Here is a 14,478-nt window from a genome sequence, read left to right on the forward strand (position 1 = left end):
AATGCTCTTATAACTTGGAAACAAGAGGTCCAGAGGTGGTATTTAGGTAGTTCTGACAGGCTTTGGAGAACTAGTAGTGGAAATTTTGAGAGTGGGGAGTGAGAATGGGGATTTTGCAGTATCGTTCCCCTGCCACGCCCACAAAGCCACGCCCACAGGAATGGTAATAAAAAAAATTGAATCCCACCAATGAAGAGGTCATATGTTGAAGGCAGGGCCGGATTTTCCTATAGGCTAACTAGGCTTCAGTCTAGGGCCTCAAGATCAAGAGGGGCCTTTTATTTTTATTTATTATCCGTGCCACATTTTTTATAAAGGTTAGTACCAATTACAACATATTTCATTTAATATATTGATATATATCACAGTAATGATGTATTTTATTATCTCTCATGTAATTTACAAACTTAAAAATGGGAGGTGAAAGGGCCCCATAAGTGGAATAGCCTGGGGCCTCTTTTCATCTGAATCCGGCTCTGGTTGAAGGCTACCCATATTGCTTGATATTATTGAGAATGATCAGTATTACTACTACTGACAACACCTACAATACCAGCTTCAAAGAGAAGTGATTGAAAACCTAATTGGGAGATTAGGTTTCTTTGCTTAAACCAGTGCGGGTGCTCCTCTCTATATGTATAAATGAGGAGAGGATTGCCTGTACCTAGTGAAGTAATAATTTTCCTTTTTTTAATTACCCAAATCCTATCTAAATGAAACTGCAACTGCAATCCTATGGTGCAATTACCAGGGTTTCCTATTTTATAATCTCTCTAGCTATATTTGAATTTTAAACTGAGAGGAAAAAGTAATTAACAACAACAAATTCTGCCACACTATGTTACACCGCACAATAAAATTGAAAATAAGCATACTTTATTTCTAGAAGGAGGTAGATTTAATAATAGGCTTGCTAGCTTTCCGCGGAGGTTAATTGGGAATTGGGGAAATATATTTTAGCATTTTAATAACACTTTCCTCTATTGCTAAACTAAAAAAGTAGAGATCAAAGAAAAGTAAATTCCATGTTATCCTTTTCCCTTGTTTTACTCCCTTCGATAAGGTGTTTAATGGGTCAGGTTTTTTTTTTAAGGCTCTCACCATTATACATTTAGGCTCCTTTGTTTAATGTTTTCTTTCCCCCCAGCAAATGAGTTAATCAAATAGGCTGGAGATGAAATGAATACAAAAGAATTCCAGCCAGTGGGAAAATCAGTATCCACAAATCTTGCAGAAAAGTCCAAGTGCCATCCATAACTCTCATCTGATATAGTTAATGGACTGAAGGAGGATCACTCATTGTATTACTGTTAATAAAGTGAAGAGTCTCAGCGAGCTTCAATAATAATACTTCAGTATGAGGAATTGAGGGGGGGAGGGGCAAACAGAGAAGGCTTAGGAGAGACCTGACAGCAGTCTTCCTATACTTGAAGGCTGATCGCAGAGAAGAACGGCTTGATTTATTCGCCAAAGCTCCTGAGGGCAGGAATGGGTCAGGGGGAGATTCAACCTGGGAATAAGGAAGAATTTCCTAATACTTAGAATGTTTTATCAGTGGAATAGCTTGCTTCATGGAATTGTGGGTGCTCCATGATTGGAAGTTTTCAAGAGAAGATTGGACGCAATTTGTCTGGGATAGGATAGGACAGGACAGGACAGGACAGGACAGGACAGGACAGAACAGAACAGAACAGAACAGAACAGAACAGAACAGAACAGAACAGAACAGAATAGAATAGAATAGAATAGAATAACAGAGTTGGAAGGGACCTTGGAGGTCTTCTAGTCCCACCCTCTCCTCAGGCAGGAAACCCTATACCAGTGTTGCGAACCTGCCGAAACGGGAGTGCATGCACTGACACACACATGCTGGAAACTAGAAGAGCAGCTGCCTGGTGCACATGCATGTACTGGGAAGATAATATTCGGGTTTCCGGCATGTGCATATGCACTGGCCACTTGGTCTTCTGGTTTCTGATGTGCACACAGACCAGCTGGCCAGTGTGCATACATGGGCAGGAAACCGGAAGATCATCTTCCCGGCACGCGCATGTGCTCTGGGTGGCTGCTCTTCCAGTTTCCGGTGCTCCCGCCCACATGAAGATCAGCTGGCCAGTGGCTCTGGAACCCGAAAGAGTAACGGGCAACGTCTCGCATGCCCGGAGAGATGGCTCTGTGTGCCACTCCCGGCACATGTGCCATAGGTTCCCCATCACAGCCCTAAACCATTTCAGACAAATGGTTGTCCAATCTCTTTAAAACTTTCAGTGTTGGAGTGGCATAAGGACTCCTGCCTTGAGCAAGAAGTTGTGTTAGAAGACTTCTAAGCTCGCTTCCAGTGCTATGATTCTATGGTTCCATTTTGTGTATGGCTTCTCCAGAAAACTGGGTATGTCTAATTTAATAGAAAGAAGGACTAGGGGAGACATGATAGCAGTGTTCCAATATCTCAGGGGCTGCCACAAAGAAGAGGGAGTCAAACTATTCTCCAAGGCACCTGAGGGTAGAACAAGAAGCAATGGGTAGAAACTAATCAAGGAGAGAAGCAACTTAGAACTGAGGAGAAATTTCCTGACAGAACAATTAATCAGTGGAACAGCTTGCCTCCAGAAGTTGTGAATGCCCCAACACTGGAAGTCTTTAAGAAGATGCTGGATAGCCATTTGTCTGAAATGGTATAGGGTTTCCTGTCTAGGCAGGGGGTTGGACTAGAAGACCTCCAAGGTCCCTTCCAACTCTGCTATTGTATTCTTTTATTCTCTAAAATTCCTTTAGCCTTCCTTAGTGGCCCTCCAGAAGTGGCAAACACAAACCCATGTCCTAGGGTACTGAGAGTTATGGGCACTATATCAAACACATCTAGAGGAGATTCAGATAGGGAACTGTCCATGTGGCTCAATATTGTTTGCCCTGTTATAAGAATCCTTTCAGCTGATGTTTTTCTGACCAACTTTGTCTTGGAAAATCTAAATAAAGTGAGCATCCATAATATTTGTGCATTTATTTTATAATAAAATTAAGTGGCAGGAATAACTAGTTTAGTGTAGTGACTAAACTATTAGTCAAAGATTGGGAAGATCCAGGCTGAAGACCCCCCTTAATTATGGAAATAGACTCTTGAACTTTAGGCCAGGTAGTCTCTCTTAGGCCAACCTACATCATGGGTTCATTGTTGCATAGGTAAATTGAAGAGGGATCCCCATGGAAATCACCTTGTTCTTTTGGAGGAAAGGTAGAATATAAATTGAATAAGTGAAAAATTAATATGATCGAGGATTATAAAATCGTCTATATTTGAAGAGGTTTTGTGTATATTTTTAGGCTTACAACTCTGCTCTGGAATTCAGTAATGAGACTGACTGGCTTTAAGGTGACATAAAATTCAGGATGTTACAATGAGGTTAGGTACATTGAAGACAGTCTTAATGTTTAATGAGTTGAAAACCTAGCTGTCTCATGCGTACAACAGGCTACGCTTGATTAGGGATAATCTTACTTTCCTTTATGTATCCTAGTGTGTCGGACAAAAATAGTCCATGTGTTTGTTTCATTCTTATAGTAAATATATCATGAAAATCCATAAACAGGATAATGTTATTCAGTAACCATATAAAATATATCATGTAAATGCAACCAGTGACTATTAAGCTTTATGGCTGGTGTGAGATCTCCTGTTTGTCACCCGATTAATAGAAGCTACAGATAATGGAGAATTCCAGCTTTTCCCCTGACTCAGAAGAAATGTACGACTTGACAATTCCTACTGTTGCATTGGCTTCTGTGCAGATAATTAATTGCATGAAAAACATATCCGCCTGATAAATTAATTCTATCTTATCCATGCAGATATCAAATATGACACAGTCCTTTTAGATGTCCTTCTTTTACTCTATCGATCAGCTACATTTCTGCAGCATTTTATGTACATTAAAATGATTTTCTCTTTGGATTTTGCAGGTCTCTCATTCTACACTCGAGTGCTGGAGAACTGTGAGAATGAAGCTCCATTTGATGAGGTAAGGAAGGAATTTCTGAATTGGAGAAAGTTTGGGAAAATTGGAGAATCGTGGCACCTTTGTATTCTCCCACTACGTCAGACCTGCAAACAAGCTGCTCTGTATTCTGTTTTGGCAACTGTGCTCCATCAATATATAGGCAAGTCACACTTGTGAGATGGGAGCAGTGGTGGGATTCAAATAATTTAACAACCAGTTCCCTGCCCTAATGACCAACTGGGTAGGTGTGGCTCGGTAGTCATGTGACCATGTGAGCATGTGGCGTGGCCAACTCAACGTCACTCAGGTTGATGGGTGCTTTGCTTTAGTTGTTATAATGAAATAAGAGTTAACTGGAGAGGCAGTTTTTGCAAGCAGTGCAATAAAGATTAGGCTAGAAGCAACACCAGAATATTTCCTTCCTGCCTTCCTTACAGGATTAGCCCTGTAAAGTGGGAAAAAAACAAAATGAGATTTCTTCCAACAACTGGTTCTCCGAACTGCTTAGAAAGTTAATAACTGGTTCTTTGAAATAGATACGAACTGGCTGAATCCAACCACTGGATAGGAGACTATGATGAATATGATAAATAAACAACAAACAAACAAACATTCTTGAATATCTACAAGATCTGATCTTGAAGAACCCCAGCAATCAATAGATGCAGCAAAGGAATATAGAAAATTCAGATTCTTTGCTGCCCTCTAGTGATCATCCAGATGATTTCAGTCTACATATAATAGATCTAAGGATATGAGACACTGTGTGTAGATTGTGCTTAACTTGGAGGGTCACATACTTTTTCCTTAAGGGTCTCCAACATTTTTGCATCACTTGGCATATACAGAGAATAGGGTGTGGCTAAAAATGGCTACAGTGAAAGAAGGACTTCCCCATTTATAAAACAGCTGCTATAATCAAAAAAAAAAAACCCATTTCCTTAAATGATTCTGGCAAGCTAAAAAAGGATTTATTCAAGAAGTAAACTTCAATAGGAAAGTATTCTTCTGACCCAGCTCCCCAAACATGGCAAACCCTTTGAAGTTAAAGATTCCTTTATTAGGAATGCTGGAACCCCGACAAAATGTTTCTCTCTCACCGCAGGCTAACAAGTCCATCTCCATCCGGAAGATGAATAGTTGTCAGCCACATCTAATCATCTCCGCTCCCTGCCTTTTATCCTCAGAGCTAGGGTGGGGCTCTACTAGCAGCGGTGGCTCTTCCTTCCCAAGGATTGACCCACGGATTTCCACTGCTCTCCTCTCCTCTGTGTTCTGCGCATCCACGCATCAGACACTGGACCCAGCTGTTCCTTTGAAGAAGCTTCTTGGATGAGAAGTCAAATGTCTTCCAAGAAGAAAGCAGAAAGTCCAGTTGCCTCTTGAAAAATGCACCTCTGAAACATCTTGAGTTACATCTTGGAGGGGGGAGGGGTCTGTGGACACAAAAAAGTATTTAAAGGGGGTCTGGTGAGGAAAGGGTTGAGAACCAATGCTCATATCTATTACTTTCAGCCTTGTGAGGTAATTCAGGTAAGAAGCACATTCAGAAGTACTAGTATCAAGTCATGGTTGTCTCAAAGGTGCTTTTTTTGAAGAAGCTTCTTGGATGAGAAGTGAAATGACTTCAAAGAAAAAAACCAGAAAGTCCAGCTGCTTCTTGAAAAAAAGCGCCATTGAGATTACAAACTGAATATGGGCTAGCAGCGTGATGTGGCTGTAACAAATGCATTCCTAAATCCTCCGGAGAAATTACTCTACTCCAGCCAGAGGTGGTATTCAGCCGGTTCTTACAGGTTCTGACAAACCGGTAGTGGAAATTTTGAGTAGTTCGGAGAACCGGCAAATACCACCTCTGGCTGGCCCCACCCCCATCTATTCTCTGCCTCCTGAGTCCCAGCTGATCGGCTGGATCTTCTTTTGTTGCCCTTGCACAGGAGAACGGAGCTGGAAAGCAGGTTAATGGGGATTTTGCAGTTTCCTTCCCCTGGAGTGGGGAGGGAATGGGGATTTTGCAGTTTCCTTCCCCTGGAGTGGGGAGGGAATGGGGATTTTGCAGTTTCCTTCCCCTGGAGTGGGGAGGGAATGGGGATTTTGCAGTATCCTTCCCCCAGACGTGGGGAGGGAATGGGGATTTTGCAGTATCCTTCCCCCAGAAGTGGAGAGGGAATGGGGATTTTGCAGTATCCTTCCCCCAGGAGTGGGGAGGGAATGGGGATTTTGCAGTATCCTTCCCCTGGAGTGGGGAGGGAATGGGGATTTTGCAGTATCCTTCCCTGGAATGGGGTGGGAATTGAAATTTTGTAGTATCCTTCCCCTCCCACACTCACCAAGCCATGCCCACAGTAAATTTTTTTGAATCCCACCACTGATTCCAGTCTGTTTTGCTCAGAACCCTCTTTGAATACTGTGTGAAGTTATGGGCACCATCCTTTCAGAAGTGCTCAGTAGACTAGAGACTAAGTTCTATGAAGAGAGATCGAAGGTGCTAAGTACATTTAGCCTAGGGAAGAAGGAACATGATAGCACTCTTGGAAGGATGTCACACAGAAGGTCAAGACCTGTTCTTTATTGTTCCACAGTGTAGGATATTGAATAATGGATTTATATTTACAAGAAAGCAGAGTCTGATTAAAGGTCGCAAATTAAGTATGAATGATTATAAGAGTGCTCTTAATGAATAAGAGCAAATTGCAGAATAGAGTTTTGCAAATGGTTGGACTTGATGATCTCAATCACAACGTCCAACTCTATGAGTCATTTCCTGTGAGATGGACTGCTATACAAATATGATTAAATAAATAAATGCATAGATTTTAAACTTTTTCGTTTTTAACCTCCAGCAAAAATAGGAATCTGGATAGAAAACATACATTGTAACTCTACACCTCTGGGAGGTATTTTACAATAATATTTTGTGAATTAACTGATTTTTAGTTTCCGCAGTTGATTTATTTTAACCTTTTTGGATCACTACAGTTCCAAAGCACAAAGCATATGTTTTAAATATATCAAGTTGTACAATGTGCTAATTCATTGATTGTTAGACATCCCTTTGAAAAATGACAGAACTCTCTGGGGGTGTCAATCTCCCACCCCCACTTTGCCAATATATAAGCAGTAATGTTAGTCATCCTAAATGAAGTAAGAAGGATGACATGTAGCTTCTCTGCAACTTCCCCTTTGCCCACCCTGATCCCAGTGCCTTCGGTTGGGAAGGATTGAGCAGAATTGAGAATTTAGGAAGCAGTGAATGAGATTCCCAGCTAAAAAGAGGTTCAGAGGTTCTGTGACCCAAGGGTAAACTTGTGTATGTGCTGGTTTGTAGCATAAAAGTGATATCATTCTCTAATTTTCAATGGGAGAGGCACCATCCTGTGAGATATATAAAATTGTAGATAATTTCGTAAACCAAGTCCTTATGGCTCCTGAATTTTAGAATAGAATAGAATAACAGAGTGGGAAGGGACCTTGGAGGACTTCTAGTCCAACCACCTGCTCAAATAGAAAACCATACATCACTTCAGACAAATGGTTATCCAACATCTTCTTAAAAATTTCCAGTGTTGGAGCATTCACAACTTCTGGAGGCAAATTGTTCCACTAATTAATTGTTCTGTCAGGAAATTCCTTCTTAGTTCTAAGTAGCTTTTGTTCTTGATTAGTTTCCACCCATTGCTTCTTGTCTTCACTTCTGGTGCTTTGGAAAATAGGTTGATTCCCCTCTCCTTTGTGGCAACCCCTGAGATATTGGAACACTGCTATCATGTCTCCCGTAGTCCTTCTCTTCATTAAACTAGACATACTCAGTTCCTACAACCGTTCTTCATATGTTTTAGTCTCCAGTCCCCTAATCATCTTTGTTGCTCTTCTCTGCACTCTTTCTAGAGTCTCCACATCTTTTCTATATCGTGGCGACCAAAACTGAATGCAGTCTTCCAAGTGTGGCCTTACCAAGGCATTATAAAGTAGTATTAACACTTCACGTGATCTTGATTCTATCCCTCTGTTTTTGCAGCCTAGAACTGTGTTGGCTTTTTTGGCAGCTGCTGCACACTGCTGGCAGATAAACCTGTTCACAAAGTTTTCCTGAAAGCAAAATGGAAATGCTGTTTCCATTGCCTTTTTCTGGGTGTGTGCATTTTGTTTTGTTTTTTTACTTCCCTGCCTATCTCTTTCCTGGCAGTCACCTACCAGGTTTTAAGTATATCAAATTCTAGTTAGCTTTTTTCCAACACAAACCAAATTTGGCCAGGACCTGCTACCCAAAGTTCCTTGTGATACAGCGTTTTCATCAAAGCAATGCCTCATTATCACAATGTCAGCTTTGGTGCCTTTTATATTTGACTGCCACATCACAGCACATTTACAAAAGGAGTGGAGTTTGGTGTGATACTGCGTTTGCCATTTCTCTCTTGATCCCCCTGTGGACATCTTTGTTGAGGTTTGTGGCCAACAACTATTTCCAGTTCTAATTGCTCTTCTGTGATCTCACTGTTGCACAATGGCTTGGAGTCTCCTTCCAAAATTACTCATGAGATCATTACTTTTATGAGACTCTAGTCATCCTCCCGTAGATTCTTGTGAAGCTTCAGCCATTAGTTGTGCGTTGTTGTGGCCCGCCAGCAATCAGCAAAGCTGGCAGCAGAGTCAGACAGTGAGGAGGTTGAGGAGGAACATGGTCCTGGGGATTGAGGAAAGCTCAGACAAGGGCTCTGCATTGGAGACAGAGAGGGAGTTAGACAGCAGTGAGGCAGAAGAACAGCTGGAGCCTGTTCCCAGTGTGCACAAGCACAGAGCCTCCAGAAGACAAGAACAACTAAGAAAGCAGGGTCAACTTGGGAGTAAAACCACACCTTGGAGTTGATTGGCATAGGAAACATAAGAGCAGGATTTTGCAGGGAAAAAAAATAATTCATTTGGTCGATTCAAGAGTGGAAAGTTCTGTGTGTGACTTAAGAGACTCTGTGCCAAGTTTGCCTTGCCCTGCATTTGAAAACTAGTTATCAGGCAGTGCTCCAAATGAGATAAGGTGGGTGGGGATAAACATTCCTCTTAAAGACTGTTTATTAAGCCTTACTGACTGTGCCAAGACTTTGCTTCTTGCTTTCTAAGGAAGCCTGGTTCAGATTCTGTGTGTGTGTGTGTGTGTGTGTGTGTGTGTGTGTGTTTACTAATGTTTTGGGGAGGGATGCAGGTGATAAGAGTTTATGGCTGCCTTGTGTTTGTGTCCAAGTTGCTAATCTTACTCTAAAGCAAAAAAAAAAGTGCCACCCTTGCTTCAAGTCACTGCTGGATGTATTACATTCTTTTACCTGGAAGCCCTGAATTTTAATGTCTGCTGTACATGAGCTGCCTGGAGTCATCTATAGCAACATAAGCTGTTTATGCTGCAAAGAAGTTTCTTTGTTCACATTCTGGATATAATCCTGCGATGATGCCTAGGGCAATCCTCCTTATCACTTAACTCAGTGCCTGCCTTGTCTGAAATCATAAACTGCCCGTGACGTTGTCCAGAATATCTTAGGTTCTGCTCTCACCATTTATCTCCCTAAATCTGCAACGCTGTCTCTTCCTCTGCTGTTACATAAACCACGGGTGCTGCAAGCCTTACATAACAGCCTCCCTCTCATCACAGAGCCATTAAAATGCTCAGGGTGTAGATACTCTCTTCCCCACCTACATTTTCTTTTTCCCTCTCTTCTTTCTCTCCCTTTCCCTCCCACGCCGAGTTTCTTTCCTTTGTGAATTTTAATCAGCTGCAATCAGAGCCAACTTAATCTATAGAGAGCAGAGCACACGTTTGGGAGGGGAAACCTGATCACCTGTCAGCACTTTTGACTAGGTGCAAATGCAGTGCAACTTGTTGCATGGAAAATTGTCGCCCGACATTTTTCCCATGTGGAATCATCTTCCATTTTTTCCATTGTCCTTCCATGAAGCCTTTTCAGAGGGTCCCAAATAGAGGTGACTTTAGAATCGGGGTTAGTTCACATCAGTGGTGGGATGCTGCCGCTTTAACAACTAGTTCGGTGAGCGCACACTTTGTGTGTGCATGTGCTTGTGCGTAGCCCTGAAAATGGAGCATTTAGAAGCTCAGCTGCTTACCTTCCAAGTCAGCAATGGTAAGTAAAACAGCAAGGGGAGGAGAAAGCAACTGTGTCGCACTATTGAGATGAGCTAGAAATCAGGAAATAAAGGACAGGATAGGGCAGGGGCAGGTGGGCGGGGCCAGCTGATCGTTGCCGCTACCGGTTCACGCGAACCGGAATGAACTGGCTGAATACCACATGTCCAAGGATGTTCAAGTTTGTTTCTCAGCTTGGGGATTTACAGTTGTCATTACATTAAACATGCCATGCTGAACTATAATGTGATTTATTTGTCTTTGGTGTATTGTAGAAATTTAGCCATTATGATTTGTAAATACATACAATTTACAGTTTAATACACTGTGTAAACCCAGTTAGTTGTGATTAAGAAACAAACTAGGAAAAGTGTTCCAGTGAAGGTGTATTGTCCTTAAGAGTTTCATCCATGTTCCACTAATGTCATCATCTTTGGACTTTCTTTGAAAGGGTTACATGCTTAGGCAGGATGTATGTATGCCTCTATATTTGGCTTTGCATACTTTACAAACTAGTTTTGACTTCAGCTTATTTCTGTGGCCAGTTCTCTTTGGAGATAAGGAATATATCAAAGAACTTTTAAACAATATGAGATAACCATTTTAAAATGATTTAAATGTGTTATAGACATTTTATAATGTATATAAAATTTAAAAAGATTAAATGGGCACTTGGTTGCCTTCTACTTGAAATCCAAGGACAATGAGTGATTTGTGAGATTCGCATAAAATATTTCTTTTCTGATAGATTGCTTCATTTTACAGTACAGGAAAAAGAAAATACACAGATAAGTAGATTGCCATCTTGGGAAACTGAGCAAAGATCTGATGTTCTCAGAGTCTTAATTAGATTTTTATAATGTCCCGTGGGATCATTTCCATTGTCCTTTTTTTGTCAGATTGAATTATCTTAATTAACACCAGACCTGAAAGGGGCTTTCTAATTTGTTTCCATCCAATGCATAAAAACATAATCAGATTATTTAAAATATTAGTCCCACTGTATTTTTACAACAGATCAAACTCTTTGAAGCTAGTAATCTTCAAACTGTATATGAGGTACTTGGATAAAAAGTGTCTGGACAAAATCAAGCACAATATTAGACATTTCTGCCACTCTTAGACCAAAGACTGACAAAGAATACATACCAACAATTAATTGTTTTATTTGAGGTGTGTTTTTGTCTTTCCTTGCTTACAATCATTTTACAGCAGACCCTTGTGTATGAAGTATCTGCAGTTTTTGGGTGAGTTAAATATTTAAATAAGGCTAGGAATAAAGATTTGAAGAACATTCTTTGACAAGTAGCAAATTCTATAACATCCTATTGTTGAAACTGAGTTGAGGGTGCATCTTAGAATTAATTGTGCCATGGAGAAGGCAGAATTTCAAAAATCAGTATGAAAGAGACTAATGTATCCCATACCTGCAAAGCAGATGATTACTGAATATTCTGAGACCTTTTTAATGAAAATGTATAAGGTAAAATATCCCTGAATATTTAATTGGAGTGGAATAAAAGGCCTTGTACAACCATATTAGAAGTATAGGAAATGCCCTTTCGGTCACTCTAAATTTTTAATAATGAATTGAAGCAGGGGTGGGTTCCTCCCAGTTCTAACCTCTTCTATAGAAGAGGTTCCACAAATCTACCCTGCCCTTTAGAAACAGTTCCAGCTCCTTTCCCCTGCCCGTCCGCACCATGCTTCCCACGCCCGCCATTCACTGATTGGCTGGCTCACCAATCGCCCTGCCCACCTCTAAGAGTCCTATCTAAACCTTAAAGTCTTAAAGCTGTCAAGTTTGATAGAGTTCCTGAGCCAACATGACTGGAGGAGGAATTCTGGGAGTTGAAGTCCACAAGTCTTAAAGTTGTCAAGTTTGAACACCCCCAGGGTTTTTTTTTCTAAAGGGTTAGGGGTGCAAGGGTCTTGTAACTTGACAGCTTTAAGACTTGCATGCTTCAAATGCCAAAGTTTCTGAGCCAACATTTTGGTTGCTAAGCAAGAGCGTTGTTAAGTGAATTTCACCACATTTTACAAGTTGGCCATGCCCACTCAGTCACATGACTGCCAAGCCACTCCCACCGGTCACATGGCTGGCAAGCCACTCCCACAAAGCAGGCCACACCTACAGAAGAGGTTCTAAAAAATTTTGAAACCCACCACTGAATTGAAGGTACAGGAAATGCCAATAAGGGTGTAAAGGTATGTTGTGAAAACAACTGTCAGGGAAAGTTCTTTGCCTCCTAACATTCAAACATGCTTTAAAAATCGATTCTTTATTCTGAGCACTGAATATCAGGTCAATAAACTCACATGATGGGATCAAACAGAATGGACATTTGCCTGCTGGGATACAGTCCAATAACAATGCACATAGCTGTGAGAATTACAGGCTGCCTTGGTGTAGCATAGTTGTGGCAAGAGAGCCTTAACTAAGACAACATGGCATTTCCGCAATTAAAACCATGTCGAGAAATGGGAAGTGCTTTGTTATTCTTGAATAAATCTTAGAAATCAGTGTTACTGCCAGCAAAAATAATCTCTATGAATTGTGGAAAAAAAAAATAACACTAACACAGTGTTATTGTATATTCTGCTTTTCCTCTGTGAAAATGAGTATGTTCCTTAATTTTATCCCCATAGTGAGGCAGATTGGGCAGAGAAAGATCCTAAACCATTAACAGACAGATTAACAGCGTTGGAAGGGACCTTGCAGGTCATCTAGTCCAACCCCCTGCCCAAGCAGGAGACATTACATCTGCCTCTATCTAGGATCAAACTCACAACTGCTTGATTGTGAAGCAAGAGCATCATTTATGAGATCCGAACAGAGATTCATTCAGGAAACTCCTAGTTGACTGAGTGCCTGTCGTTCTCTGAACTATGAATCCAGAAGGTATCTCCTACATATAATGGGCATATTCTGGTTGCCACAGTAAAACACAATAGGTGTTCTTATTTAGAGGAGAATTTCGTTCATTGGGAGATAGAATCAAAGCCATGCACTCAAACATAGGAATCTTTACTTTTAGCTTTCTCTAGCTCTATTCTCATGTCATGTGAGGTGATAGTATTTTATTTATTTATTTATTCTTCGCATTTCTAAACCGCCCCCTCTCCCAAAAAGGGACTCGGGGCGGTGTACAGTATACGCTATATAATACCTTTGTACGTCGCCCCGAGTCCCTGTGGGGAGAGGGGGCGACTAATAAGTTCAAGTAATAATAATAATAAATAATAATAATAAATAATAAGTACAAATATAAATATAAATACAAATATACATATACACATGGAGGAGGTTAAAAATTAAAAGAACTGTATAGAAGAATAAAATATGGCTCTAAAAGCCCTAAAATCACTTTGATTTAAAACAATACCCTTAAAATAACCAGTTGAGAGTATACTTCCAGGAGGTAGCAGTTGTAACAATTATAATTATGCCAGGCCAGCTACTCGAAACAGGTGAGTCTTCAATTTTTGTCGGAAGGAGCGGAAGTCCATGGTGGTTCTAATGTCGGGGGGGAGGTCATTCCAGAGGGTTGGGCCCATCACAGAGAAGGCCCTACTCCTTGGCGCCGCCCGCTGGCATTGCCTCGTGGACGGCACCAGGAGAAGGCCCTCCCTGTGAGAGCGGATTGGCCGCAGGGATGTATGTGGGAGGATGCGATCCCGCAAGTAACTAGGTCCTGTGCCATGGAGCGCTTTAAAGATAGTAATCAAGACCTTGAAACGCACCCGAAAAACCACAGGTAGCCAGTGCAGCTCGCGCAGGAGCGGTGTTACGTGGGAATATCTAGACCTTCCCATGACAACCCGCGCGGCCGCGTTCTGGACTAGCTGCAGTCTCCGGGCGCGTCCCAAGGGAAGCCCCATGTAGAGAGCATTACAGTAGTCTAGGCGAGACGTCACCAGCGCATGAGTGACTGTGCGTAGGGCATCCCGGTCCAGTAGGGGGCGCAATTGGCGCACCAGGCAAACCTGGTGGAACGCCCCCCTTGCCACGGCTGCCACATGGTCATCCATTGACAGCCGGGCATCTAGGAGGACGCCCAAATTGCGCGCCCGTTCCACAGGGGGCAATTGCTCGTCCCCTATGGCCAGCGATGGGTTCAGCTGGCTGAACCGAGGTGCCGGTATCCACAGCCACTCAGTCTTGGAGTGAATACTTATTGGTGCAGGAAGCTTCTGTTTTCTATTGTCGCTTGATTGCCAAAAGAAGATACAACAGGTTATAGCAGACAGTAGCATGGGTTAATTCTCAAGGCTTCTGACCCTTATTGAAACTGCTTTTTGAACTGGCAAATCTGGCATGCAAGAAAGAGAATATTAGTGCTTGATCTAGGTAGG

At 41.7% G+C, this 14,478-nt stretch overlaps 1 protein-coding gene across 1 annotated transcript in view; it reads left to right on the forward strand.

Annotated features, from left to right (window-relative positions):
- OTOF (otoferlin) overlaps positions 1-14,478 on the forward strand; it is a gene marked incomplete at its 5' end in the record, with an annotated part of 209,536 nt that overhangs the window by 21,393 nt on the left and 173,665 nt on the right. The window contains one exon of the mRNA XM_081944293.1: positions 3,958-4,016. Coding sequence (XP_081800419.1) covers positions 3,958-4,016 — 59 coding nt within the window. The remainder of the gene's footprint in view (positions 1-3,957; positions 4,017-14,478) is intronic.

Source organism: Natrix helvetica, assembly GCF_964273705.1.
Source record: "Natrix helvetica genome assembly, chromosome: 2".
Taxonomy (NCBI): domain Eukaryota; kingdom Metazoa; phylum Chordata; class Lepidosauria; order Squamata; family Natricidae; genus Natrix; species Natrix helvetica.